Raw genomic sequence first — 27700 nt, forward strand, 5'->3', positions numbered from 1 at the left:
ACACTGTTCCCGCCACAAAGCCAAAATTGTCCCCGTGGCCTCATTCTCACTTACAAGATACCGGGGTCTTCTTAAAGAGGGGGAATTACGTTCCCTATGACCCTAGGTGTGCGTCCTCTGGGCAACAGCCACCGTCTGGCACTCCTTTCCTAGCCTGCGATACTCTCTCCCATCAGCTTCCGGTGGATTCCACTTCCATCTCATCAGTCTCCATCTAGCTAACAACAGAGGGATTTAAAAATTCAACAACAACAACAACAAAATCCCATCACCCAGGCCCGGAATCTATGAACTGACATATCTGTCATTGACACATGCCACTAAGATCTTTCCTATTAACAAGAGGCACCCAGGTTTGCTGGCGTCTGCACACTGGGTGTCCACACACACAACACTCCAGCGGAAACTTCTCAAAGCCATTGGTCTTGGAGTCATCTATCAGGCAGTGACTCAATGCAACCTCTCCCTTTGCCAGAGCCTCACGGAGTTCATAAACTGTCACTCATCATGAAACATTTCAGTTGTCACTAGTAACACCCCGCCTCGACTTTCACCCAATCTCCGTCTTTATAACACTAAGTTTGCCGACAGGAAATGTGCCCTTGATCAAGGTTCTGCCCAAACTGCTTCAGAAGAGACACCGCTGGGAGCCCTGCAAGGGGCCTACAGAGGGGCAGACACCCCTGCCACGTCCATCCGTGTCTGTCACTGTTCTGTCCTCTGGGAAGCCTGTGTGGCGGCCCACGGCCAGCGCCTCTGCAGGGCATGGCTGGAGCTGGGGGAGCGCAGTGGGCTGCCTAAGGACTGGGCGAGCTGGCGCAGGGCCTGTGTTGGCTCCTCTCTGCAGCCCCAGCCAGAGTGTGCTCAACCCACATTTATTTTCCCGAGATTCTGGTCAAAGCTGTCTGGACATTTTTCATGTGGGATTCCGGAGCAAGGGGCTATTGTTCTGTGTGTTTGTGAATGTGTTTAAGCAAAATCTCTATTTTTTTTTTTTTTTTTTTTTGTTAATTTGACAGAGATCACAAGTAGGCAGAAAGGCAGGCAGAGAGAGGGGAGGAAGCAGGCTCCCCGCTGAGCAGAGAGCCCAATGCGGGGCTCGATCCCAGGATGCTGGGATCATGACCTGAGCCGAAGGCAGAGGCTTTAACTCACTGAGCCACCCAGGCGCCCCGCAAAATCTCTATGTTTAAGAAATGTTACATGTTGTGAAAAATTTAAAAACCTAAAAAGAGAATAAAACATCTCCCTCCGATCCCAGCTCCGTCAGCTGGAGGCAGCCAGAGGCACACGCGGAGAGATACTGTGGGTTCAGTTCCAGCCCACCACGATCGAGTGACTACTGCAACGCCGCGAGCGCCCACACAAATTCCATCTACACTCTCCTGTAGTCCGGGAAGTGTCCAGCAGCACTGTGTCAAGAACAACGTACATACCTTAATTAAAAATACTTAATTGCTAAAAAATGCTAAACATCATTTGCGTTTTCAGCGAGTTATAATCACTGATCTCAGATCACCAAAACGAATGTAATAATGAAAAAGTTTGAAATATTGTGAGAATTACCAAAACGTGAAGCTCTTGAAAAAACGGCACCAGCAGACAGCAGGATTGCCAAAAACATCCAATTTGGAAAAACAGCCTGCGGTATCAGGGAACCGCAGTAAGACGAGAGGCGCCTGTGCTGGTACTAGTACTGGGTACTCCTCTCATGCACATTCTTTCCCAAGTGCCCTGTGCACCCTCAAGCATGTGTGTGTCCTGCTCTACACCTGCAGTGCATACATGGCCGGCTAAATAGCTACAACTCCAACGCGCAGCTCCCATTTGTGGCTTGTGCTGTCTTTGCTGGACAGCACTGGTCTATGTTCTCTAGCAATGAGTATCTAATTTCCACCTTATGAAATGTTCTATTCTCTGCAAATTAAAAGCAAAGCTTTCAGATGGAATTTTCCAAGTCAGGCATTATAACTGGCACACGAAAAACCAGTTCACCAAAAATGCCAGGGAAGATACATGAAGTCAGATGCATTTATTTACGGGGTCTAAGTTCAGGGCGAAATCTGTTTGGCAATACCCAGCTGGAATTGGAAATGTCACATCCAGGACATACCGCTAAAATAATCTTTTTTTTTTTTTTAAGATTTTATATATTTATTTGACAGAGAGAGAGTGAGAGAGAGAGAGAGATCACAAGTAGGCAGAGAGGCAGGCAGAGAGAGAGAGGAGGAAGCAGGCTTCCTGCAGAGCAGAGAGCCCGATGTGGGGCTCGATCCCAGGACCCTGGGATCATGACCCGAGCCGAAGGCAGCCGCCCAACCAACTGAGCCACCCAGGCGTCCCCCTATAATCTCTTTTTAAAGACATTTACTGAGCTCCTTCTGTGTGCTGGGCCCTTCACATTTGTCATCATCATGTCCATTAAACATGAGGACCGAGGCTCAGAGAGCAGCTACAGACCACTCTGAACCTCCCTGAACCCGGGTCTGCGTACCACGGCACGCTCTGCCTCATTGCTCCCTTGTCTGACATTCTGCGTTTTTTATGTTTGTATCACACTTTGCAGTCTACAAAGTACTTTCAGATGTATTACATCATTCAATTATCCAAACTGTTCTGTGCAGTAGACAAGGTTATCTGTCACCATATTCAAAGGAGGACGTTACAAGCCTGGGGGAAGAACTTGCCCTATGTCTCACACCTAAGTAGAGCGTAATCTTACACCAGGAGTTCCAGAAAGAAGTTCCGTATCTTTTCAAAAGTTTCCTCTCTGCTCTACCAACTGTAACTTTTTCCTTTTAATTAATACTGATTGCTTTCCTGGTCTCAGAGTTCAATGGAACAATGGAAGGAGGGCCTTCATTGTCAGTAATAATTATGTTCATATTCAATGACAATGCAACGGTTTCTCAACACATATTACTGTTTATTATACATTCTTCTACTATTACTGTAGCAATAGCACCGTGAGCTTATAGCGTGCTATCATATCTATCATTATTACACCCATTACTTGGTTTGCTTTGGAACCTGCGTGCAGTATCATACCCACCTGGAAGAGGGAGAAACTGAGGCATAGAACTACTTACAGATCAAACAAATTAAGAAGACAGGTAGTAAAGGTCACAAAGGGTGAAACGGAGAAGCATCGAAGAGAAACCTTTCCTCTTGGTCCCTAACACCTAGGGAAGGTGTCTGGCCAGCCCCACTTGGGTGCAGACTGGGGAACTGTAAAAGCCAAAGGACAGGAAGATCCATAAAAAGGCTTAATTTCTTAGGAATGAGCTGTGTTCACTGTGTGGGAGTCAGGTTGTGTTTTATCATTTGGTTCTGTTTGTCCAGGTGAGCTTTCTGAAGAGCTGTGAGCAGCCACCCTCTGCCCTCTCTGTGCCCGAGCGCCTCAAGTCAAAATGAGTGGAAAACAGTGAGAACTAGAAGGAATGCGAATCCAAGAGGAACAGGTGTAGCCCGCGTGCAGCCCAAAGGGGGAGGCCGGTCTAGCCAGAGGGAGAGGACGCGGGCGGGGGAGTAACCGCCCGGTATGTCACCATCAAGGAGTAAGGAGGAGTTCAGAAGAGGAACAAGTACAGTAATTTCAGAGTGCTCAAAACCAAGCAGGACAGAGAAAGCAGAGAAACAAATGGAGCTTGTGGGAGCAGAGGGGAGCAAAGTGCCTGCGACACGCCCACTCTGTGTGGAGGCATCAGGCAAGCGCGCTCAGGGGCCAGAGACCATCAAGGCCAAGAGCAAGGCGGCAGGGTCGGCTGCACCCCCCAGACGCACAGTGAGAAAGAAGAGATGGGCTAAGACACCAGCTGATTCTCGGCAAGGAAACCACTGGCCACCCCTGTATGGGGGATGGGCCTCACCGCGGCGGTTTTTCTGAAACTTTCTCGCATGGATTTCCCGGACACTTCCGCTGCTCTTCTTCTATCTGTGCTGCGCACCCAAGTTACTCATTTTATCTCAAGTTCCACCTTACGAAGCCTAACAAGATTGTTGCAATCCGAAAATGACTGAACTTCATCTTAACCAATGGTGGGAAAGCCAGAAAACCTGAAATTACGGGGTAGGCGAGGACCCCTGTTTAAACGGCGTTTATCATCTGCGGGTTCTCCAAAAAGCCCGACTCTTCTCACCATCTGTTTTTCCTGCACATCTCATAGCTCAGTCGGTGCCCTGGTTAATGATTATTTTGTTCTCTAAACTGTTATGTGAGGGGACAGTCCTTGCTATATTTGACATAACCCAAAGGAAGTCGTGAAAATATCAAGAAACTAAAACTTGCTACCGAATTTCTAATCCTTGTGGGTAAACACAGCCATATTCTTTCTTGACAGCATCTCTCGCTCCCTCTCTCCCTCCCTCTCTCTCTCTCTCTCACACACACACACACACACACTGAAATCCCAGGGCACACAGGGTCTGAAGTTGTGCCTGAGACCAGCCCAGACAGCTTCCCACCCAGGCTGGGGCCTCTGCCAAGTCCTTAAGGATCTCAGTGGAGGTTCTGGTATTATTCTGTTTGAGCTCTTTATTTTGAGCTGTTATTAATTTTTCAATTAATAGAACTAACTTATTAAAAAGAAAAAATGTTTAAAGGGGCAGGTGAAATGCAAATGGGTCACAGCCCTGGCGGTCATGACTGAGTGGGCATTAAAGGAGTGGTGGTACTGGCGTGCCATGCCCGTTGGCCTCAGTCCCTCACCGCCTCGCCCCTGCTCTTTGATACGGCAGGTCAGGGCGTCCATCCGTCTGCAGCCCAGCAGAGCTGGGAACGTCAGCCCAGAGAACAGCAGGATTAAGATCAGTTAGTCTGAAACCTGCCGTATTAGCTTTGTCCATGCTTAGCAATTCTTTCCACCTGCCATAACTTCTTTAATTTCTGGTTTCTTCTCCTAATTCTACAGGGCATGCTCAGTATGGTGCTTTAGCAAATGTGCGAAGCCAGTCGCCAGTGCCTCTGGCTCCCTCAGCAGGTGCCCAGGACCCAGGCCTCGGCTCTCCATCCCCAGGCATCCTATCCAGGGCTGATTTCTGCACAGCCTTCCCTGGTCCATATTTTCCCCTTGTTATGGGGCCAGGGAAGAAAGGCAACAGAATAGGAATTAGTAGATGTGAGTTCTAGTCCTGGCTCTGCTACTAACTTCCCCGGTGACCATGACCAAGTTTTGACCCTTTCTAGGTTTGTTCTCATCCGTAAAAGGGAGGTAATCTCCAACTAGCTGAGTGTGGTGTTACTTAGTATATTGTAAATGAGCTCTGGGCACTTCATGGCTGAGTCAACAGAAGCTCTCCCAGCTGTATCCTCAGGTCTAGCTCTGAATGGATAAAAGAAGATAACTATGTATTGCCTGGACACAGAGGGCACTTAGTGTCACCTCTCTTTCCCACTGGAAATGCCTCAAGGGACCCTGAAAAGTGCACTTCAGGAAAGTGAGAAGCAGACACTGCGTCCAAACAAGCTCTGAGCCAGGGCTTACCCAAGCGGCTCTGCTGGCTCTCAACCTGCCCTTTCTTCCTCGAAGCGCTCCCCACAGGCCTTCATGAGCTGTCCCTCAGACGTGGTCCTGAGTACCCTGAACAGCCTTTCTTTCTTCTAATGGTCTTACTCAACTCAGGCTGCCATAACAGAACACCAGACTGGGGGGCTTAAGCCCCCCAGAAATGTACTTTCTCGCAGGTCTAGAGGCTGGAAGCCCAAGATCAAGGTGCCGGCAGGGCTGGTTTACCCTAAGGCCTCTCTCCTTGGCTTGCAGATGTCACTTCACCCTGTGTCCTCACATGCCTTCTTCTCTGTGTGCAAACACTCCTGGCATCTCTTCTTGTAAGGACATCAACCTAGTGGATCAGGGTCCCACCCTCATGACCTCATTTAACCTTAATTACCTTCTTGATTAACCTACTTATCTGGTTAATTAAACTTCATTACCTACTTATCTCCAAATATGGTCACACTAGGGGGTTAGGAGCTTCGACCTATGAATTTGGGGAGGACTCAATTCAGTCCAAAACAGGGTCCCAGACCACAGACCACAGTTAAACACCCAGATGGATACAAAACTGCAAATATGGTCTGGTGATTCTGAAGATGGAAGGGATGGTCACTTCCCTGAAGAGAAAAGTGATAGAATTTTCATCTGCTCTTTATTTATCTTGCACAGTCCTGTATATTTTATTTTTTTAAAGATTTTATTTATTTATTTATTTATTTGACAGAGAGAGAGATCACAAGTAGGCAGAGAGGCAGAGAGAGAGGAAGAAGCAGGCTCCCTGCAGAGCAGAGAGCCCGATGCAGGGCTGGATCCCAGGACCCTGGGATCATGACCTGAGCTGAAGGCAGAGGCTTTAACCCACTGAGCCACCCAGGAGCCCCCAGTCCTGTATATTCTTTGGGATTCTCTAGGTTCTGACACATACAATGGGGAAAGACGGAATTTCTTTTTAGCAGGAAAAAAATAAATAAAGGCTCTGGACTAAGTCTGGCTTCAGCAGAGCCGAGAGCCTGAAGTACACGGTCAATGATGCCATGAGAACTCCATGTCTTTGGCCATCACTGACCTCTGCCTCCCTCTCTGTCAGCTTCATTCTCACTCTTCCCCAAAAGCTGGTGGCCAGGGACTTAAGACCCCTTGGTCCCAACAGCTCTTGATCCCAGAAAAAAACAAAACAAAACAAAACAAAACACAGGAAACACCATGTTTCCTAACAGTCCTAGCCCAAGTGCCATTGAGGACTCTTGGAGAACAGACCTGCCCCCCCAAATCTCCACGGCCAGGAGGCTCGGGCCCAGGGGTGTGCCTCACAGAAGCAGGGGTGAGGGGCTACACCCGCACACACCACACAGCCGCTCAGACTGCTGGGGGTGGAACGCTGGCCCCCCTCCACCCTACCCTCCTCTCCAAACAGGCTGCTGCAAAACATGGTCTCTCTGTAGGAGGAAGAGCCATGGTGGTCTAAGAAAGGATCTGCTCGCTGCTCACTTCTGTTTAATTTCTAGATCTTCGCACACCATCTTACCTATCAAGAGGGTCTTAAACTCCTACCTGTCTCTTTTGGCCGGGGCTAAGAAATAAATGACTAATCTGAACCAGGTAAAGAGTGCCCTCATCCCTTTCTCCATCAGAAGGAACTGCACTGGCATGCAAACTTGCCGCAAGTTTCTCTTCCTGACAGTCTTTGAAAAGAAGAAACATCAAGAGTAATTACATCAAGAGTGTGACACATTAGAAATTCCTTTAAAAAACACACACGCAGATGGGCCCATCTGAGGAAATGAGCAGTGTTTAAAAAAAAAAAAAAACCCAACAATAACAAAACCAACACATGCATGCTGTTGAATGAAATTTACCATTTTGGAACTGTCCAAAAAATTTCTTGCTGCCAGGGACATGTCAGAAAAATACAAAATAAACTGCCTTAGCAGTCCAACTTGGGGTACAACAAAGTGAATGAGAGCAACGTGGTTCCTGATTTTCCAACTGCATGATTTCATTAAACTCCAAAAACATAGAAACCAGCAAAAACACAATTTAGAAGGAAAATTCAAGGAACAAAGTGTCATTTTTTTCAAAGTATCATTTTTTAAGAAGATTCACTGTATGTCAATTAGATCCCGATAAAACTGAAAGAAAAAAAAATCAGTTGTAACATACTAGTTATAGAACCCAGAGACAAAGAAGGCAAAATCCACTCATTCATCCAACAACTGTTAACTGCCTTCCAACAGCTGGGAGAGGCCGTGCTAAGGTACCAGGACAGAAATGAACTGATAAATAACAATTAAAAACAACAACTTTGAGTTTCATTGTTTACAAAGCATTTCTGCATCTAAAATCCCAATTTTCGGGGTGCCTGGGTGGCTCAGTGGGTTAAAGCCCCTGCCTTCGGCTCAGGTCATGACCTCAGGGTCCTGGGATCGAGCCCTGCATCGGGCTCGCTGCTCAGCGGGGAACCTGCTTCCCCCTCTCTCTCTGCCTGCTTCTCTGCCTACTTGTGATCTCTCTCTGTCAAATAAATAAAATCTTTAAAAAAAAATAAAATCCCAATTTTCCTCACAATGATCCCATTTTTATAGGAAGGGCAAGAGAGACCCCCCAAAGAAAAAATGAATAGCCAATAAGAGCAGGACCCTGAATTCATGCTCATATGAGACTTCTTTTAACTTCTTCCACTTAACGGATTTTGCCCTGAACCCCCCCCCACCCATTTCTAATTTCCAGGCTCTGAATCTCCCTCTGTCCTCTGTTGCAGCATGATTTTCCAGAGTGTCAACTAAAAATCAAGTGTTAGGCAATAAAAGTTCCTTCACTACACATATGTGGGAAAGCCGGGGGCAAAAGTCCCACCCCACGGGACTTTGCAGATCCTTCATGTCACTGCGCTGCGCTGTTCCAGGCGAGCTGGAACACAGTTCTTCTCAAACAACTGACCACGGAACTCCTGTTCCCTGTGAAGCCTCTGTATGACTAGGTTGGCCGTCAAAAGCACAGGTCCCAGAGGCCGATGAGCATGGGTTCCGACGCCAGCTCCGTGTGAGGCTGCTTCTGTGATTGAGCTGGTGTGTGCCTCCGTTTCTGTTATCTGCGAAACAGCAGCTCCGTCCCAGGATCCTTATGAGGACAGTGGTACGTGTGTTTATGCATAGGAAGTGCCGAGCAGGTTGCGGTGCTCATAGTTAAGGCTCAGTAAAGGTGCCGTTTCATTTTCTCCATGAAACAGTATGTAAGACAAGCACCGCTAGAGAACCTGACCGATTCTCCTTGTTGTACGAAATCAGGGTTGGAGGCAGCTGCGAGACGGCAAAGCGAGCACTGGCTCTTTAGCTTGAAGATTTGGATCCTACTTCCAGCTTTGCCAGCTAAGCACAAGTCTGACCCTGGGAAAGCGCCCTAGCCTCTCAGAATCTACCGGGGTGCCTCCGAGGGGAGCCGGTAACAGTAACCCCCAGCCCGCAGGCCTGCTGGGAAAACGGAGGGTGGCAACAGAAGGGGCTGCGTGGGATCTTGTGTGTATGGGAATCAGGACGAGTCAGAAACATTTCATTTAAATACGTAAGGGCATTTTAAGCCTCCCATGTATTTTTATTAGCTCATACACGTTTGTAAATCCCTACAGTTTTGAAAATCTACCACCTAGCACTTTTAGGCCTTCCTGCCGATCTACTGCCTAGACCAATTCTGCTTGTTTGAAAGCAGGTCCCGCTCCCTGGACTCAGTAGCTCTTCCGGAATCCGCATCAGGCCTCCATGCCGCCAAGGGAACAGACACCAGGAAGGCAGGAATGGTTTTCGTTTTTTTTTTAAGATTTTATGTATTTATTTGACAGAGAGAGAGAGATCACAAGTAGGCAGAGAGAGAGGAGGAAGCAGGCTCCTCGCCAAGCAGAGAGCATGATGTGGGGCTCGATCCCAGGACCCCGAGACCATGACCTAAGCTGAAGGCAGAGGCCCAACTCACTGAGCCACCCAGGCGCCCCAGGAATGGTCCTCTTTACTGCATGTCCCCCTCCAGGGCCATTAACAACGACTGACATATGGCAGGAGGTTAAAGAGAAAGGTAATAAAAGGTTCGGAGAAGGCACGATGCACCCAGACCCCCTAAAGTGTGACAGATGGGAGGCAGCTGGAGCAAGCACTCTTCCTCCCTTCAAGTAACCCTCACTCTAGTCAAGCAAATAAGACTGAGAAAGATTAAATACCGGATTATGAGTGATGGACCTCGAGTGTTATACGGGAGTTTAGGAAGAACAGAGAAATCCGTGTGGATAAAGAGGTCAGGAAAGGGAGTGTGCACAGGGCTAGGTTTCAAAGGACTTCACGGGCGGACAACAGAGGCTGTGGGATGGGGAAGCAAGGTGGTGCGTGCAGGGCTGTATCCAAGCCAGGCTTGCCGGGGCAGCAGGAAGGTTCCTGGGAGCTGAGCTTTAGGAAAGCCTGCAGCAGGCCGTGGAGGGCTCCACGTGCAGGAGACGAGAGGAGCTGGACTGGCAGTGGACAGAGTGATAGCATAACCTGGTCCCCAGAGTAGTGGACACTTTCCCCTCCGTCCGCGGCCTTCTTGAAGCCGGTGGAGCCGAAGTCTTCAGTCAGGGCAGGGAGGAGCTGGTTCCGACTTGGTTCACAGTAGGATCTAATGATCATGAATGTCCCAACCAATAGCGGGAAAACGAGGTTATGGCCTACCGCAAAATGCGTCTACTTTCCTCTACCTTGGGCATCTCTACCTTCCTGACTTCAGTAAGCTGGAAAATAATAGAGCACCAGGTCTTTGCTCCACTGGGGCTTTGGAAGGGCTCCAGGTTTCTGACTATAGAAGCATCCTCTCTCCAGGAAAAGGAATTTCATCACCGAGTACAAAGACTTCTCTAAATCAGAGTCTGCTGGGTGTTCTGGTCATCATAAAGTCCCCTCACCACACAGTTTTACCCAGCTCCCATCTCCCTCAAGAAGGCTCTATCTCGACTTAATACACAGCTTCTGAACTACTGCAACCAGGGAAAGACGGACACCAGGCCACAACTTGGGAACACTCACGACGGAGCCCTGGAGGGGACGCCCATCTTCCAGTCCTGGTCCCTTCCTGGCACCCCCGGCATGCAGCCTGAATCCCAGTGGCCAAGAGGGGATGGGACCTTCAAAGATGGAGGAGCTCCCAGGTTTCATGTTTTCTCCGGAAGCTCCCCAAGGAAACTTCGCAGGTTGTCTTCTCTTGCCGCGCTCGTGCCGATGAAGACGGAGGGATGATGAAGAACGCATAGCTGGATCAATGGTGGCATTCCGCAGCCTCTGAACCCGCTGACTGGAGTGAAAACATTCCTCTCGCTTGTAAACAAGCACAAAATGAACTCCTCACAGCCAAAGGACGAGTCGTGCAGTTACCGAACCCAAGAGAGACCTCGAACCAGCAGCAGTTCAGTGCAGACCAGATGCTGTAGTCTGTACCGGCCACACACACCGGACACACCTGGGTTCCCGAGTTCTAACTCAGTGCACACCCGGGTTCTGAGTTCGTACGTCTCCAGGTCCGGGGCTCTCAACTTTCCAAAGCTCCCATATGGCCATCGTCTTACTCTCTCTGAACCCCATCTCTGTAAACGAAATCTGATTTCTCTTTCCTGGGGGGACAAACTAAATCCCAGGCAAGACAAGTGACTTACCCAGTGTAACACAGTATCCCTAGAGCCGAGGGTTTCCAGACTCCGGAGCTCAAGTACCTCCTGCAAACTCTAGCTGGGAGTGAGTGTGCCTCAGAATTACTGGCAGAGCTGACACAAGGCACGTACCTCGGTTCTACAGCTGGAAATCTGGACTCAGGGCTGAGGTGCAGCCTGGACCCCTGGGTTTAAACCTTGATGGGCCCTCTCAGTCGAGAACCGTCACACAAAATCCTCGACGTGAGGATCTTCAGTAGCTTCTCCTGACGCCCAACAGAGCAGAAGCCCCTTTCCAACGTGTCCTGTCAGATGGGCAACAGCTCCTTCTTCTTGGAAAGGTGCTCACCACTCTGTGGTCTGTAATTCACTCTGCTCCCGCCTCCACGGAAGAGACCTCACACGTCGTACCTGTCCAAAGCAGCCCATGTTCCCTCAACAGACGTTAATTTCTGATGGCAGGTTCCGGAAATAAAGAGATACAACCCCGAGGGGTACAAAACAATGAGTTCTCAGCTATGGCCAGAGCATGTGGGAACTGGGGGAATGTCCACGCTCGGGGTGGGCTCTAGCTCTGCTAGCCTAATTAGACAGAATGCACCAGAGTCTCGGTCTGTCAGCTGCAAGGAACTTAATTAATCCCTCAGACCAGTGAACCTGTGAGCGGACCAAGCCAGGGTCCAGGCATGCAGCCGATCAGTCACATCATGGTCCGCTGCGGCGTAAACATTTCAACCAACAGGGTTATCTTCCAAGGCCTGATTTCTGGCACTATGAGTCTGCCCTCTCTGGGACATGCTCCACTCGTGGTGTGGCAGTCCTCTCTCCTGGCTCCTGCACAATTTCTAGCCCAGGATGAGGGTCTAACTAAATGCTCTGTAACTCAAGGGAGATTAAAGGAATTAATTTACTGAGTATCTGCTAGGGCACCTTGCTAGAGGCTGCATGTAAGTAATGTCCTTTAATCAACACCATAGCTCTGGTAGGTAGGCAACATTTTACAGACAGGCAAACCAGAGCACCAAGGGTCTGAGTAACTTGCTCACGGTAGTAAGACTAGTGGAGAGGCCAAAGGGCCAGCTCCGCTTCCCTTGAATGTCACACACACCCTGAGGGTGAAAAGGGTTTACCTCCACAAAGTAGTGAACTTCAAGGCAGAACGTCCTCAATCGTGAAGAAAAGACCAAACAGACTTGGTTACTCTGAGAAGGAGAAAAATCTCTGCTTTTCAGCCCAAGCGTGGCTGGGAGCACACACCGTAGCCCACTCCCCATCCTGATTTTCATCCACCCACACCCCATACTTCTCCAGGACACACTTAAGACATACGTCCTCCTAAAAGTCCCCCTTGACTCTCCATACAGCAAAACCACACCCTCCTCTTCCCCATGTGCCTCATCAGTGTCCCTAAAAAATTCATCTTACTTTTCCAAGTGCATTTGTCTTTGGCTACCCCACTCCGTACTGCTGGTGTTGGCTCAGCACCTTTTCAGGACGGTAAATGTCTGCATATTTGCAGTTTCTACTACGGCTTCTATTTAGTAAATGTTTAGGAAGTGTTTTTTCAGTGAATGGTCACCCTAACTGCAAAAAGGCCGCCCTTCCTTCCCAAAGACATGTACGAAGTGTTCAGAACCTACACAGCTGGGAGATGATTTTGCAAGTACCCTAAACAGCCAGCAAGAATCCCAAGGATCCAAGCTGGCATCCTCTTCTGGGACTCATTCCTCTGGGTAATGAGTCCAGTTTAAGTCTTTCCTCCAAGTGTTGTTCTGTTGTGTTTAACATAAGAGATTATGACAATGCTGAGCAACAGAAAGTGGGTAATGGAAATCAGGACTGTTTTAAAAAGTAACCTCTGAGCCAGTCATATATTAACTGCTCAAGCTTCCACTAATTCCAAAATAGAAAATGCAAACATTATAGCAAAATTTTGTCATTTACACACTTCTTTCCTATATATTATCCTCAAAATAGCCCTTTTCCTATAAATGAAGTAACTAAGGCCTAGAGAAATAAAGTGACTTGCCCAAGATCACGGCTTTTAAGTTTACATTATATAAACTGAACCCAAGCCTTTGGACTCCAGATCCATGATATTGCCTCTCTCTGAGGAAAACTCAACAATAATTTTAACACTTACTTAATAACGGAGGATAGACTGATATTTTTAAATATGTCTGCTTTGCCATTCAACAGCTAAAGTGTTTCCCAAAATAACATTTTGCTGTGGCTAGTCAAGCACTAGGCAAAACTGTCCAGTCAATGCAATCTGTCTGTCCTTCCGCTCTCCTGTTTTACTTCTCTCTCCCTTAACTCTCCCTCCTCTGCCCTTCCTCCAACCAGGTACTCCTGCTCTCGCCTGTTAGAGACCCACACAGTTGTGCTTTCTAATAGACCCTGGGGGACCACAGACAATGTGATCACAAGCTCCTCTCAGGGACTGTGACTTATATAATTCGAATTATCTTAACACCTGCAATATCAATCTTACGGACAATGTTCCCAATCACTCCTAAGTTGGTAGTGATAGAAGAGGACGGAGCTATGCTCCCTGACTTGCAAGGGCTCAGACCACAGGAGAGCAGAACGGTGTGACGGAAACACTGCTGTCCAATTACCGTGTAGGAAGTACCCCAGAGAGACGGCATGGAGGGTCGGACGGAGGCAGGACAAGGGGCAGTCTACTCCTCCCGAGGTGGAGGGATCCTCTCCTCCTGTTCTCCACTCTCCACAGACATGGAGGGGTGCCAAGAGCCAGGCGACAACCGGCTCCGGGCCCACTGGAGAGACTCAGGAAGGTGTGCCGGCTGGAAGACGGAAGGTCAGTTCATGCGATGGCATTCCAGGCTCAGAGTGTCTGGGAAGATGAACTGAAATGAAACTGACTAGACCTCCTTGCTGGGTGACTTCACACAAGTTACCCAACCTCTCTGAGTGTCTGTCTTCATTTCTTTCATTCATTTAGTAAGTATTTACTAGATACCTGCCATGAGCAAGGCACTAGGGACATAGCAGCGAATAGAAATAGATTTTTATTTTTATTAAAGATTTTATTTATTTGAGAGAGGGGGAGGGAGAGGGAGAAAGAGAGAGAGAGGGCACAGAGGGAGAGGGAGAAGGAGAAGCAGGGTCCTGCCGAGCAGGGAGCCCGATGCGGGACTTGATCCCAGGACCCAGGGATCATGACCTGAGCCGAAGGCAGACGCTTAACGGGCTGAGCCTCCCAGGCGCCCCTCAGAAATAGATTTTTTAAAACCCTACCTTGTAGCACTTACATTCTGCTAAAGAGAGACAAACAATAAACAAACACAAAATTAAAATCCATAGCACGCTGACGGTGGTATGTGGTCTGGTGAAAAGATAAAGCTGAGTAAGGGGGCAGGGAGTGCCTGCTGGGGGGCACCTTAAAAAGAGAAGTTGCGGCCATAACTGAGCAGCGACTCCAGGAGATGAGGAAGATCACCACGCGAGCATCTGGGGCAGAGGCCGGGGGAGGGGCACCCGGCGTGCTCAAGGACAGGCCGGCGTGGCAGAGGGTGTGAAGGACACATGGCGCTGTCAGAGACGGAATATGGTGGCGACAGGGCCAGGCTAAGCAGGCCTGCAAGTTACCCTGAGAGCTGGGGCATGTGCAGGCAGGCGGGTAGCCACTGGAAGGTTCTGAGCACAAGACTGACACTTGATTTGACATTTTATAAAGAAAAACAAGTGAAGAACCAGGAGCAGGAGGATAAGGCAGACAGGAAGCTGGGAGGTCGGTTCCAAGGCCATGGCGGGGAGTTGGGTGTGAGATGGCGACAGTGTGGACTGGGTTGGTGGCACTGGAGACACTGAGAAGTGGTGGGACGCAGGGCATACTTTGAGGTGGAGCTGGAAGAACTCCCTGTGATGGCTCAGACAGGGAGAAAAAAAAGGAGTCAGGGGTGACTGAGCAGTCAGAAGGAAGGCTGGGCTGTGGACAACTAAGGAAGGAATGGCTTAGGAAAAGCCACGGGAACAGTGTTAGATGCGTTAGGTTAGAGATGCCCCGTAGACTCCCAGACAGCAACACCAACCAAGCAGGGAAGACAGGGGACGAGCGTGGGGAAATGTCGGGGCGGGAGGTATATGTTTGGGTTGTCCGTATCCCTGAGCTTCTGCTTTCACTGACGTTATGTGGCTCAGAGTCACCATGCGCGAAGCAACCAGCGCTGTGTGGGGCAGAGAGGCACGCACCGATCCAGTCCTGCGCCTTCCCCATCCCTGGCCAGCCCAGTCCCCATCTCCCGTTGATGAGGCTTACTTGTTCGCCGCAGCGTGACAGTCACTGAACTCAAACACCTGTCTCTTTGGTGGACTGCAGGGCCCAGGAAATGAGAGGGGTGAAGGCCGGCTTGGGCTCCACATTGGGTGGGCTATCCTGGCTCGAACTTCAGGTCTTCCCTGATACCACTCATTTTGACTCATTCCCATAATCCAGTGAAAGAGCAAGAAAAGTTAAAACACTTCCCAAGATTAGATATGAATCTGAATAAAGAAAGAGCTGGCTGGCGTTTGCTTCCATGAAGCAGACAGACTCGCAGTAGTGACTTCCTGTTTTCAGGTGACTGACACATTCCAACGGCGGATTTTAGATCTTGGAGCTGGTATACCACATTCCTTCTAGAAATAAATCAGAAAAGTATCAGGAATTCTGAGAAACAGTGGTTTCTGATTTGGGTTCCATTCTCCCTGGTGAGATTACGGAGCCAAAAATCACATTTAAAACTGTTTATTCTGGGGATGGCAAGTCATGTAGTCTCCATTCTGGGTCTAGAAGGGGAAAGAAAACTACAAAGTGTTCCACAAAGCTGTCTCTAGGGGTGCTCAGAAGGCAGTCTCTGCCGTCTGTTGGAACTGGTAAATGTGTACTAAACTATGAATCCAGTAAGCCTCTCACGTAACAAGTTTTTCTTAAAAAGGTAAAAACACAGGTGAAGTGTGTCTACCACAAAAGCCAGCTAGAACAGCTTGCCTAGTGTTGGAACAATATAGTCTTGAAGTCAATGGCAGGCCAAAAAAGAAAAAAAAAAAAAAAAAGCCCTAACCATCTGGAGAACGCTGGCCCAACCACTCAAGCTCTCAGGATTCCGCAATTGTGTGGTTTTGGCCCCGGCAAATCAATCATCTGCACGTTCTAGAGTGAGATCATCCGCAGAGATTCCTTAGGAAATGTGACTCTGGCACTCCGGCAGCCGGAGGGTGCTGAGGACACTTCACAGTTTTCTCAGGAGGTCAGCTGTCAGGTTTTCGACATGCTCTTCCGAACTAGCACACTCGCTGGGCACCCGGCCCCAACATCAGGCTGCCCTTGAGCTAGCTGGGACACTTGGTTGTTTCTCCTTCCTTATTGAACCCTCTGAAAACGACCTGTGTCAACTGCTTACTTATTAAGGCCTTACTGTGCATCAAGCAGTTTTAGGCACAAAGGAGACAAAGTTAAAAACACAGAAGACTCGAAAGCTCTCAAGGAACTCATAGTCTAATACAGAATAACGGGTGTGTCCGTGTGTCCATCAAAGTGAACGTGGCCTGTGTGCTGTCAGGGTTGGGGTGTGTGCATGGAGGAGTACGTGCATCCCTGAGGCCCGGAAACACGTGTACATAAGCTGACAGAGCTGACCCAGGTCCTCTCCACCACTGTACTCACAGAGAAAGAACAATATAATGTATAAAGTAAGTTCATGCCATCTCTTTTAATTCTAACAGCATTATAGACTTTCTTAAAAAATGATCAAGAAACCTGACAAGTCCACACAGGCCGTGCATGGCAGAAGCTAGGTTATAAACCAACTCCCCAACTCTCAGCCCTACCCAAGAGGAGGGGGCTGTTGGGAATATCAACTCCCACGAGTATGCCCGCTTCTGGCTCTGGAATTTCTTTCCTCCCTATACCTCCCTGCCTTTGCCTCAGACTTCCCATCTCAGTAATGACAGTCTGCTCTCCCCAAGCCGATGGTTCTGAAAGTCTGGTCACCAGACCCAGGGCATCAGAATCACCTGGGAACTTGCTAGAAATGCAGCTCCTCGAGCCCACTCCAGACCTATTGCTGAATCTGAGCCTTTAGAAGGGGGACCCAGCAATGCGGGTTTTCACAGGCTCTGCAGGTGATTCTGCTGAAGGCTAGACCTTGAGTGTCACCCTGACCTAAGCTAAAAAGCTAAGTTCCTCTATAGAGCTTGTGTCACCCCACTACGATCACCTGGCCTGTGACTAAAGAAGAAAACCATTTGTCTGGTCCGTGCAGCAGTCACAGAATACAATCAGACCCGGCAAAGTTCTTCAGGGCCAGCTGAGGTAAAGCTGGAAGCACAGGTAACAGACCTCCCCGCTGTGGTCTACTTTCCACAGATGGCCCCCCACTTTCTCAGTTCAGCAGCACAGCGGCCTTCAACTTCACCCCCTTCCAACTCTTCGGACCCAGCTTTTGGGCTAGGAGCTCAGCAAAGTGGGACAGGCTTGTGGATACACAACCCTTCTTCCCTAACCAGGCAAGGAGGTGAACAGCTCCCAGCTCTGCTCAGGCAGTTAGCTAAGGCTTACTCCATCTAGAATCAATACTAACAATAAGATATGAACTCCCAATTATATTACTTTCTACAGTCCCCCAAACTCCTCTGTACCTATCAGCAGATCAGAAAAACTACTTTTCAAACTGGGATTAGAACCCGGGACTCCTGACTCACTCTCCATGGACCTATCTACCGTAACATGTCACGCTTAAAACAAATTCTTGTTAGTTATCTAATGGAGCTACGGTAAAACAGTAAGTACTGGTCACTGTGTAAGGGCACAGGCCCATGTCAATAGAGCACGCTACCACACGGAAAGAATGTCCTTTTCACAACCCAGTGCATTAGAAATCATGCAGAGACACATTCTTAAACAAAGGATAACTTCCTAGATCCAGAGCTCCAAGTTTACAGAAAGGGCGGGGGACAATCTTTCCAGCCCTGCTTTTCTTCATGCAAATCTGGGGATCCTCTCATCCACTCCCTTGATTTTGATTAAAAGGTCTCTAATTTCCTCTTACAAATAATGAAAGGTGCTTATTCTATTATCATTTTGATGTCTATTGCAGCAACGTCCTTCAGGGGGAACAAAAAAAAAAAAAAAGAAGAAGAAGCCTGTAGAGACAGCTGAGGTCCCCACACACCCGCCCCCCCCGCCCATCGATATACTATTTACACTCTGTTCTAAAATCTACCAAAATTCCATTTGAGAAATGAGAGGCTGCTGGATGTCAGGAGCAGACACACACAAACACACTCTCTTCCATGTTCCAAAAGGTGGAAACCTGCACACGGATGATCAGATCACCCTCCCATTCCACCTCCTTTATTTTCATTTCTTAGAAACTATCTCTGTTGGAACATCCCTTCCCACATTCACACCCGGAGACAAATCTGCGGAGAGGAGATGGAGGAGAGAGAAGGAATAAGATTCACAAAAGACTAATTTGGAGCATTGATAATTACAGCAGCTGGAGAGCTTACAAAAGCAGAGAAGGACCCTGCTAACAAAACACCATCAGGGCACTTCCCCGAAACCGGCCAGGCACTTTGTTAGATTACTACTAACAATGAGGGAACAGTCAGAGGCCAAATCAAATCTCAACTAAGCAGGCAGACTTGCAGAATTTTTCACCTTCACTGCTACGATTAGCATTTTAAAAGAGCCGAAGACTCCATGAGTTTGACAAAGGAAGAAAAACAAAAGATAGCAAGAGACTCATTCTGGATAAACAGTTGCTGCTCTGCATTCATAACTCTACACCATCCACGGCAGCTCGGCAGCTTGAGGGAGGCACAAGGTGGGGTCCTCAGCCGATGTGCCCCCCGACCAAACCAGCAAACCAATTACCCACCCTGCACTTGAGCATGCAGTATACCCCCCCGACCTGCACCACCTCTCTGCCTCCCACCCCCACAGCCGGGATCAACCCCACCGAAGGCAGAAAAGAACGCTTTTTTTGGGTGAGAACCAGCCAGAGCCTAAGCTGTCATTACACAGCAAAAAGCTAGCGAGAACAAAAACCCAGCGGCAGCCTGATGTAGGAAGCCCAGAACGTACCTGAATTCTTCAAATGCAAACATGACCTAGTCAGAGACAATTTCCTTAGATTGTCTGGTAGCCTTTTTGGTTCGGAGGACAACCATTTAGTCAGTCAGATGGTGCAAAGTGCAGGAAAAAGAGGCGGGGTTTCCACACCCCCCCAATATTCTGAAGTAAAAGGCTTTCTGCAGACAGGGGCCTGCAGCCTCCAGCTCCGCCAGCTGCTGACAAGCGGCAGCTAACAGGGGAGGCAGCTAGAAAACCATGTGATCATTCCAGCAAGTCTGATTAATGCAGTGTCTGCTTAGGCTCCAGGCTGGGAGCTAGAGGAGCCCAGAGAAATTAAGTCGAACCCTGGGACTCGCCTGGGATCCCGGGTGAATCACATATATGTACCCCTCTTCCCCCAAACCAGAAATTCAAAGGTTGGGACGTGGGAGGCAAAGGCCTACAGGAATGCCACCAGCTCCCTGCAACCTGCCCGATGACTTCATCTTCCGCGGCTGCTGCTCTCACCACCAGGTATGGCCAGTCGGTCAGTGAACAGTATAGAGTGATATCAGGCTGCATTCTACTGAAAATTCTTCAGAGTTCCACTCCCAAACATTTGCCCAGCCACAAATGCACAGACCACTTCAGAATCACAGAAGTCACGTTCTGTGCTACCACTTTACCGTGAACAGCATGACCTTGTAGGTCAACTGTGATGAATGATCTCATTGACTTAATTACTCATTTATTGAGTGTCTAGTATGTACCAGACTCTTTTCAATTCCTTGAGGTACAAAAATTACTATAATAATTTCAGAACAGAAGAAAAAGGAAAAGATGTCAGCCAAAAAAAAAAAAAAAGTTTACCAGTTTGTAAAGCCTGAGCTGGCAAGATTCAGCTGTGTTCTGCAACTTGCCATTAAGGAGATGTTCAGCATTTAGAGCTCAAGTCTATAAAATAAGGCAGACAGATCTCAAATAAAAACCCGTGAGTCACTCTTGACTTGCTCTCCCTCACGACACAGATACAATCAGCCCCTAATTCTGATTCCGCCCCTGGAAGGTTTCTTTGAGCCCAGCCCCTCCCACCCCCAGGCCCTCAGCACTTCTTTCGGGGCCTTGTGCCTTAGAACTGGTCTTCCTCATTCTGTTCTCCTCTTAAATCTGATTCTGATGCCGCTGCCCCTTCTAACCCTGCATTAGTTCTTCAGTACCCATGGGATTATGCAAAAATGCCTCAGCCTCACAAAGAACGTCTTACTTCTCCAACTCTTCCTTCCTTCAAAACTGTCCACAAACCCCCAAATTCAGGAAGACAGTCCCAGTTCCCAAAATGTGCCAGGGCCACCTTCTTTTGGTCCATGAGGCAACTCCACAGATGATTCCTTGTTTCCTGTGTGACCTGTGTCCTCTCACGCATGCTCTGCCCCCAGGGGCCTGCACACCCCCAGGCCAGTCAGCTCTATCTCTACTGCCACTGACCCACCGCATAGCACTCTGCTGGCCGCACACATCCCTGAGGCCCGTCGGGCAGTGCCGTGCATTCCCAGAGCCTGGCACAGAGCCGGAGAGAGAGGAGTCATTCGGTAAAGGTCTGCAGCAGGAACCTCCTTCTGCCTCTGCCTTCCGTTAGGGAGGACAGTGATGGGAGCGCAGGTATCCACACACAAAGGTGCTCTGGGATGACTATGCCCCCTTCCCACGTTCTCTCTACCTTGAAGAGCAGCCAGAGTCCAGAGCCTGACTCAAAGAAATGAAGCGGTAATGGCCGACTGATCGGTGAGAATGATTTTGGGGGGAATCCTGAGATCCCTCGAACCACACGGCAATCATCAACTGAGCGGATCCAGAATGCCTTGCCCGATACTCCTGACAAGCCTCTGCCTGGGACCCTCCAGTGACAGCAGCTTCTTGGCAGAATCATGATATAACAGAAAACCCAAGAGATTCGGAGTCATTAAATAACCGAGTTATCGTCCCAGATCTGCCACTTTCTGACTCTGTGATCACCGGAGGTGACTTGAGGGCCCACGCCCCACTCCCTGCACGCACAGCGGGAGGAAGGCAGATGCCGGCCGTGCCCCTCTCACAGGATGGCAGTCGGGATCCCACAGGGCAGCACCTGCGGAGCTGTGAGAGCTCCTTGTCAAGTGGCTCAAATTACGGAACGTTCTCCATCGTCGTTACACGTTCTCCATCGTCGTTACACGTTCTCCATCGTCGTTACCGGCTCACGAGGCCGCCTCTCCCGGAGAGCACCGAGAGCCGGACAACCTCCTCTACAGCAAGGCCGCCCTCCTCAGTGCTGCGTTCTGTCTGCTCGCTGGCAGCTCATTTAGTTTTTGGGTGGGGGTCAAGGTATTTCTGTCCAGGATTCTCAGGACAGGAAGGGTGTGTGTGTGTGTGTGTGTGTGGGTGTGTGTGTGTATGTGTACAGACACCCCCCCATGTATGGAGATCTGTATAAAATCACTGTCCAAAACCCTAAGTTTAAAAAAGCAGCAGGAACTACCCAAAGCTCAGAAGAACAAGTCCTCCACAGCAAACACAACGATATGATGTCACTATTTACTAACAACCTGGGCACAGTCACAGGTGCACGGGGGGAGGGGCAGCTGGTGCGCAACCAGACACGAGCTTCCGGAGGGAAAGGAGCTTCAGGGCATTCTCTTACCAGTCCTTCCCAGCCTCAAGGATGGGGCTAGTAAACAGCAGATGCTCAACAACCACTCCTGACTGAGAGAGGTGCTGGCTGGTCTCACGGCCAGAGCCCACGATGTTGGCATTATCTGCAAGGCGTGGTGAGGAGCAGCAGCGCTCTTAGCTCCTAGTCGTCGGCCGCCGCGGGCGTCGGCCAGATGTGCTTCAGCCTGGCCACGTGGCGGGTCCAGTGTGGCCGAGGCCTGGGGGATGGGGACCTCAGGACTTCAGGCCTGTTTTCCATCGGTAACACAACAATCTCCTCTTGGAATGCTGGTTATACCTTTTAGGGCAATTCATGAGGTCCGAGTTCAAGCAGAGTTGGTGAAAAATCTCCAAATCCCAGAACCAAATGTATGGCAGACACAATTTCATGAGATCCCCCAATTTACTAATAAGGAAATAGAGGCCAAAGAGGTTAAGTAACTTGCCCAAGGTGATACTGGTGTCAAGTCGCAAAGCAATGACGTGGAGCCAGGTGAGCTTAATGCCAGTGTTTGCCAGCCCTGTGCCCTCTTGGGTCCGAACACCAATGACCCAACAGCTTCAGGTTGCCTCCAGCAGAGCGCTTATCCCATAGACTGTCAGGCAGCCTGTGGCTCTGTGACAAAGCTGGGCCACAGTGACCATCTGGGGTACTTCCACCTAGCTGGTCCAGTTTAGTGCCTGAATGTCATGGCCAGGCACGCGTCTGTAAGGGCTGCAAGGGTGCGTCAGCTGCTGCAGGGAGGAAGGCCTAGGATCTCGGGTTGACACAGGGCCAGACCCGGGATGGAGCGGGCTTCAAAGGCTAGGCACTCCATTTGATCAGACAGCACCAAAGTGCCAGGAAGAGGGCCACAGTGAAGGTCCGTGCCTCCTGACAGCTCCACGCCTACCTGAATAGGCCAGGAAGGCACTTCTGTGACCAGAGAATGTTAAAAAACAAAAGGTCATCCCAGGTCATCTGCCAATGACTCAAGACTCAGACAAAGCCTGTTTCTGCCATGGGACCTTTTTTTTTGGAATGTTCCTTACATGGGACATAAAGCTGATAAATGTAGAGGGTTCCCGTTGAAGGAGGACTGAAGGGGCCAAAGATGGGGCGGCCAGGCTTTCCTCTGCCTCTAGCAAGGGCAGCCCAGAGAACGCCCGGCTCCCAGGACAGGCAGCCCTGTGGGCAGGGGTGGGGCTCATCATCACATTCATCCTCCTTAAACTGGACACACCCCCCTTTTCTAGTCTCATTGTAAGAATAAAGGCCTCCTGATGCCCCCGCCCTGCGGTGACTGGCCACAGTGGGCTGCCTGAGGAGCCTCCAGAGAAACAAACGTGGGGATGCTGAACCCAAACACAGGAGGTGTTTTCAGGCCCCTGACTAGCTGGGAAAGCTGACATTCCTAGGCACACAGTAGGCCTTTGGTCAAACACTTGTTGAATTCACTGAATGTGCTTTTACTGCAGTTGAATTAACCTTTCCAAAAATTTAAAAACAACAACAAAAATCCCTCTTCAGTTGATAAGAAATGTGAGCCCTACGCGCCGAACTAACTCTCCCCCCAAGTTACATAATTCAAGTGAACTTCTACAGTGACATTTAGCTTTAAAAAAAGTTGCTTTTTTTAAAATTAAAGTTTTAAATAAACCCGTCCCTCACCTCTATTTTGAGAATTCTATTTAAACGAAGAGCTACCCCTCAAAGGCATCCTACTACAAAGGAAACTCGACTATATTTTTCAGTCTACCACTACTCAACAGGAGGGGTCACTGGTACTGATTTCTGTATTCCGCCTGCAGCAGTCTCTCTCAGCAGATCAGCACTGTCTAGATACCTGTGTCGGTTACTGGAGGTTAGCTTTGCACTCACTCAACCAACAGCTGGAGGGCCATGACGCTAGCGCTACTCCAGGGGCTGCAGAGAGAACAGTGGGTACACGTAAGTCCTCAGTCTCCCAGAGCTGGCTGGGAAGTGGGGAGGGCAGATCACGAATGAATAAAGAGATCAGAGGGGCACCTGGGTGGCTCAGTGGGTTAAGCCTCTGCCTTCGGCTGAGGTCATGATCCCAGGGTCGTGGGATGGAGCCCCATATCGGGCTCCCTGCTCAGTGGGAAGCCTGCTTCCTCCTCTCTCTCTGCCTACATGTGATCTGTCAAATAAATAAATAAAATCTTAAAAAAAAAAAAAAACAGAGATTAGAAAAGAGGGCAAAAGGCCACAGAGTGACAGGAGCTACTGAATTTAACCGAGGTGACAAGAAAGACCCCCTCAGGGGGTGACAGTTCTGGTGAGATTTGAGTGACAACAGGAGACAGTTGTGCAAACCTCAAGGAAGGATTACTGCAGGCGGAAGAATGAGCTGAGGTGGGAGGAAACAAGCTTGGCTATCTCCCTCCCATGCAGCACGGCTGGAACGGAAGAGTAAGGAACAGAAGAGTAAGGAACAGAGGAGTTGGAGAGGAGGACAGAGGAGGACAGAGAGGTCCGCAGAGCTTTAGCAGCCGCGGAAGCCACTATGGAGTGTGAGACAAGGGAGTAACATGACAGATTTTCGTTTTTAGAAGGAACGTGGAAGTGGGGAGACCAGTCAGAAGCTGCCGCAGCAGTGCAGGTAAGAGCGGACAGGGTCTGGACTCTGGGGTGCAGGACACAAGAGCAGAAAACAAGATAGTCTTTCTCACAATCACATGGTTTCATGTGGTTCTTAGGTTAGTAACAAAGCAAAGATGGAAAACACTTCAACAGAAATACTAAGCACCCCACGAAGATCATATGCCAAAGAAGTGTTTGCGCCATGTGAGCAAGGACCTTGTCCCATCTCTAGCGCTCTACGTTAGGGCCAGCGCCCGGAATCGCTCCGTGAATACGGGTTGGATTCATGAGCCAGCGGTCTGCAGATGAAGAGAATTTCATAAAAAGGTGGACCTGGATGAAGTCTGCATGCTCTTTCTGGGGCAGCCATCAGATAAAGGGCAGATTATCCTTTTGAACAAACAAGTGCATCTGCTCTAATGTCACCCAGATAGAACTTTGCCAAGAAAATCATACCAGGAACCAGCGAGAATCGCGGAGATAAAAGCATGCACGGCAAATTCACATATTCCATCAGGTCCCTACTGGGCCCCTGCCAGTAGGTCCAGCGCCACACGACCGCTGAGAGTCGAGGAGGGGCAAGAGAGAGAGACACACCTGCGGCCTTTCGGAAAGCTGGGAGCAGACCACAGGGCCTCAGAAAGCTCAGGGAGAGTCGGTGTTGGTAAGCCATTATGAAGGCGTCTGCAGCTGGGACAAAGGATTTTCTAGTGAGCCTGTTCGCGCTGGTCTTCTTTCCCACCTCGGCTCACTGCTCTTATCAAGATCCTCTCGCACCCTGGCCCCGGTGTGCAGCAGCCCGTGAGCCTGGAGCATGAAGAGCTGGGCTGCGGACTGAGCTCCAGCCCTTAGCTGCACAGCGAGTCACCTCACCTATCAGAGTCTCAGCCCACTCGCCTGCGCCGCATGGGTAAAAACTCCCGTGCTCCTCCCTCACAAAGAAACTGCGACGGCCAAATACAACAGTCAGTGTGCCAAGGTTTCGTAAATTCCATGTGCTAGGTAAGTAAATGATCATATTATCATCGACAACACAGGAAATCACCCTTTTCCACTTGGTGCCACTGAGGTCTTGACAAGGCAGGAATTTTAAGTGTTTATCCGGGTCACATAATTAGATGAGCCACAAATGTAACCGACTATCCAAGTGACCAACACAGTTTAAAAACACACGCAACCGTGGGAATTCGGGGCTAAAACGACCTCACAGTCAGATAAGTCAACCGACTTCAGGCAGCAGTCTAGCTACCTAACCGAGAAGCTTATCTCCTCATGTGTTCATTCTGTCAAAGTGTAATTTTCAAAAGCTAAAAACCTAATGGTCATACAAAAATACAGTATGCTTGTGGCAAGGACTGATTTAAGTCATGATGAGGGAACAGTCGGATGACAAAGCTGGTTCAAAGGTGACACAAGAAACACACAGTCAATGGCAAAAAAAGAATGTTGTGATACTCTTGCAAAGTTAGATCGAAAACTGGCTCATGTCCCACAAAGCAATGACACATAACCTTTGTAGTTATCTTTTCTACTAAACACAATCGTTTAGCTCTCTAGCAGACAGAAATCACGTGTAACTCATTCATCTTCTACAGATTAGCATCTAACTTTACAAAACGAAGTCCTCTCCAAAAATATTAGGTGTGGGGCGCCTGGGTGGCTCAGTGGGTTAAAGCCTCTGCCTTCGGCTCAGGTCATGATCCCAGGGTCCTGGGATTGAGCCCCACATTGGGCTCTCTGCTTGGCGGGGAGCCTGCTTCCTAACCTCTCTCTCTCTCTGCCTGCCTCACTGCCTACTTGGGATCTCTGCCTGTCAAAAAAAAAAAAAAAAAATATATATATATATATATATATATATATATATATATATCTCTCCCCCCTAAATCTAGCACAGGGCTTTAGTCTAGTCTCCAGCCTGAGCACATTCTCTCCCTCTTTTTTTATCTTCTTTCTTTTTCCAACCAACTTATCAATTCCTTTTTTAGAATTTTTTTTAAATTTTCATCTTTACAGCCATATTCCATTCCTTCATTGTGTTTACCCTTATTTTCGTACATATATAACTTTTTCTTTCTTTAAAATTTTGGAGGTAGTTTCTTCTAAGAGATCAAAATACACCCAAAATCAAGTGGGTGTATTTAAAATCTTTAAAAACAACAAAAAAGGTTAGGTGTCCCTTAGGTGGGCTTGCTAAATGATGCTCTCAAGTGTACCAAAAGAGCACACTATAATCTTTCTGCCTTTGTAGGTAATTTTCCTATAATATCTCACCATAGCATATCATCCATCCCCATGAACAGGTAATTAAGAAATTCTTTCCTATCTGGCCCATTTTTGCTTTTTTCCCATTTATATCCTCTTATTTTGCGAAAATCCTTCAAATGACTGAAGTCAGTTCTAAATCACTGCCTCGTTTTCTTAATTCAAATCATCCTGAAATGGGAGGTGGTGGAGGTGGTGGTGGTGGTGCTATTTTCCAGAACTTCCAGCTTTCAGTGCTTCTCTGAATTCTCTCCAACTATCACACTTGTGGGTCTCTCAAGACGAAAAAGGGACCGTCTGATTCATCAGTGCTGATTCACAAACCCTCCCCTCCCCCAGATCTGGCTATTCTGAAGCACTGACCATAATTAGCTGTAATCCCCCAACTTCACAAACCCAGCCTATCATCCCTTTCCTTCCCACGTAATAGTGCTTGGAAGTCACAAAGCAAACCCACTACAGAGACACATGCACACCGAACCCACACTAACTGGCACAATAATGCGAAGTCAAAGGAAAAATTGAGCAGATCAGAGAACGTCTTGTTCACATCTGTATTTTCCACAGAGGGCAGGGAACGGGAACGAACAAACTAAGTAATTAATTAAATGCCGTAAAGAGCTGCAGGAAGGAGCGCATCCCAAAGGCTTTGGCATGTGAAGTGTCTTCCCAGAAGCTAAGTGAGGGAGGGAATTTCCGAGAGCAGTCCAGCGGGAGCCTTTGGAAGGCGGACACTGCCTTAGTCCGCTCGGGCAACGGTGCGACAACTGGGGAGTCTGTAGAGTCATGAACCTCTCACAGCTCTGCAGGCGGGAAGGCCAAGACCAGGGTACCAGCACGGTCAGGAAAGTGCCCTCTTCCAGGTCGCAAACTTCTTTGTATCTGCACACGGAAGGGGCCAGGGAGCTCCACGGGGTCTCTTTCATACAAGTCCCCCTCCTCACACTATC

General features: G+C 48.9%; 1 protein-coding gene across 3 annotated transcripts in view; it reads right to left on the bottom strand.

Moving 5' to 3' along the window:
- EVL (Enah/Vasp-like) overlaps positions 1-27700 on the bottom strand; it is a 141990-nt gene that overhangs the window by 85454 nt on the left and 28836 nt on the right. The window contains exon 1 of one of the 3 annotated variants that reach the window (XM_032839695.1): positions 19247-19425. The exons of 1 other annotated variant lie outside the window; for it this stretch is intronic. In XM_032839695.1, coding sequence (XP_032695586.1) covers positions 19247-19269 — 23 coding nt within the window. In that variant the 5' untranslated portion in view covers positions 19270-19425. Of the gene's footprint in view, positions 1-19246; positions 19426-27700 lie in introns of those variants that run through there. One more of the 3 variants, XM_032839692.1, reaches the window with a different exon arrangement.

Source organism: Lontra canadensis, unplaced genomic scaffold, assembly GCF_010015895.1.
Source record: "Lontra canadensis isolate GAN:19392208 unplaced genomic scaffold, GSC_riverotter_1.0 scaffold108, whole genome shotgun sequence".
Classification (NCBI taxonomy): Eukaryota; Metazoa; Chordata; class Mammalia; order Carnivora; family Mustelidae; genus Lontra; species Lontra canadensis.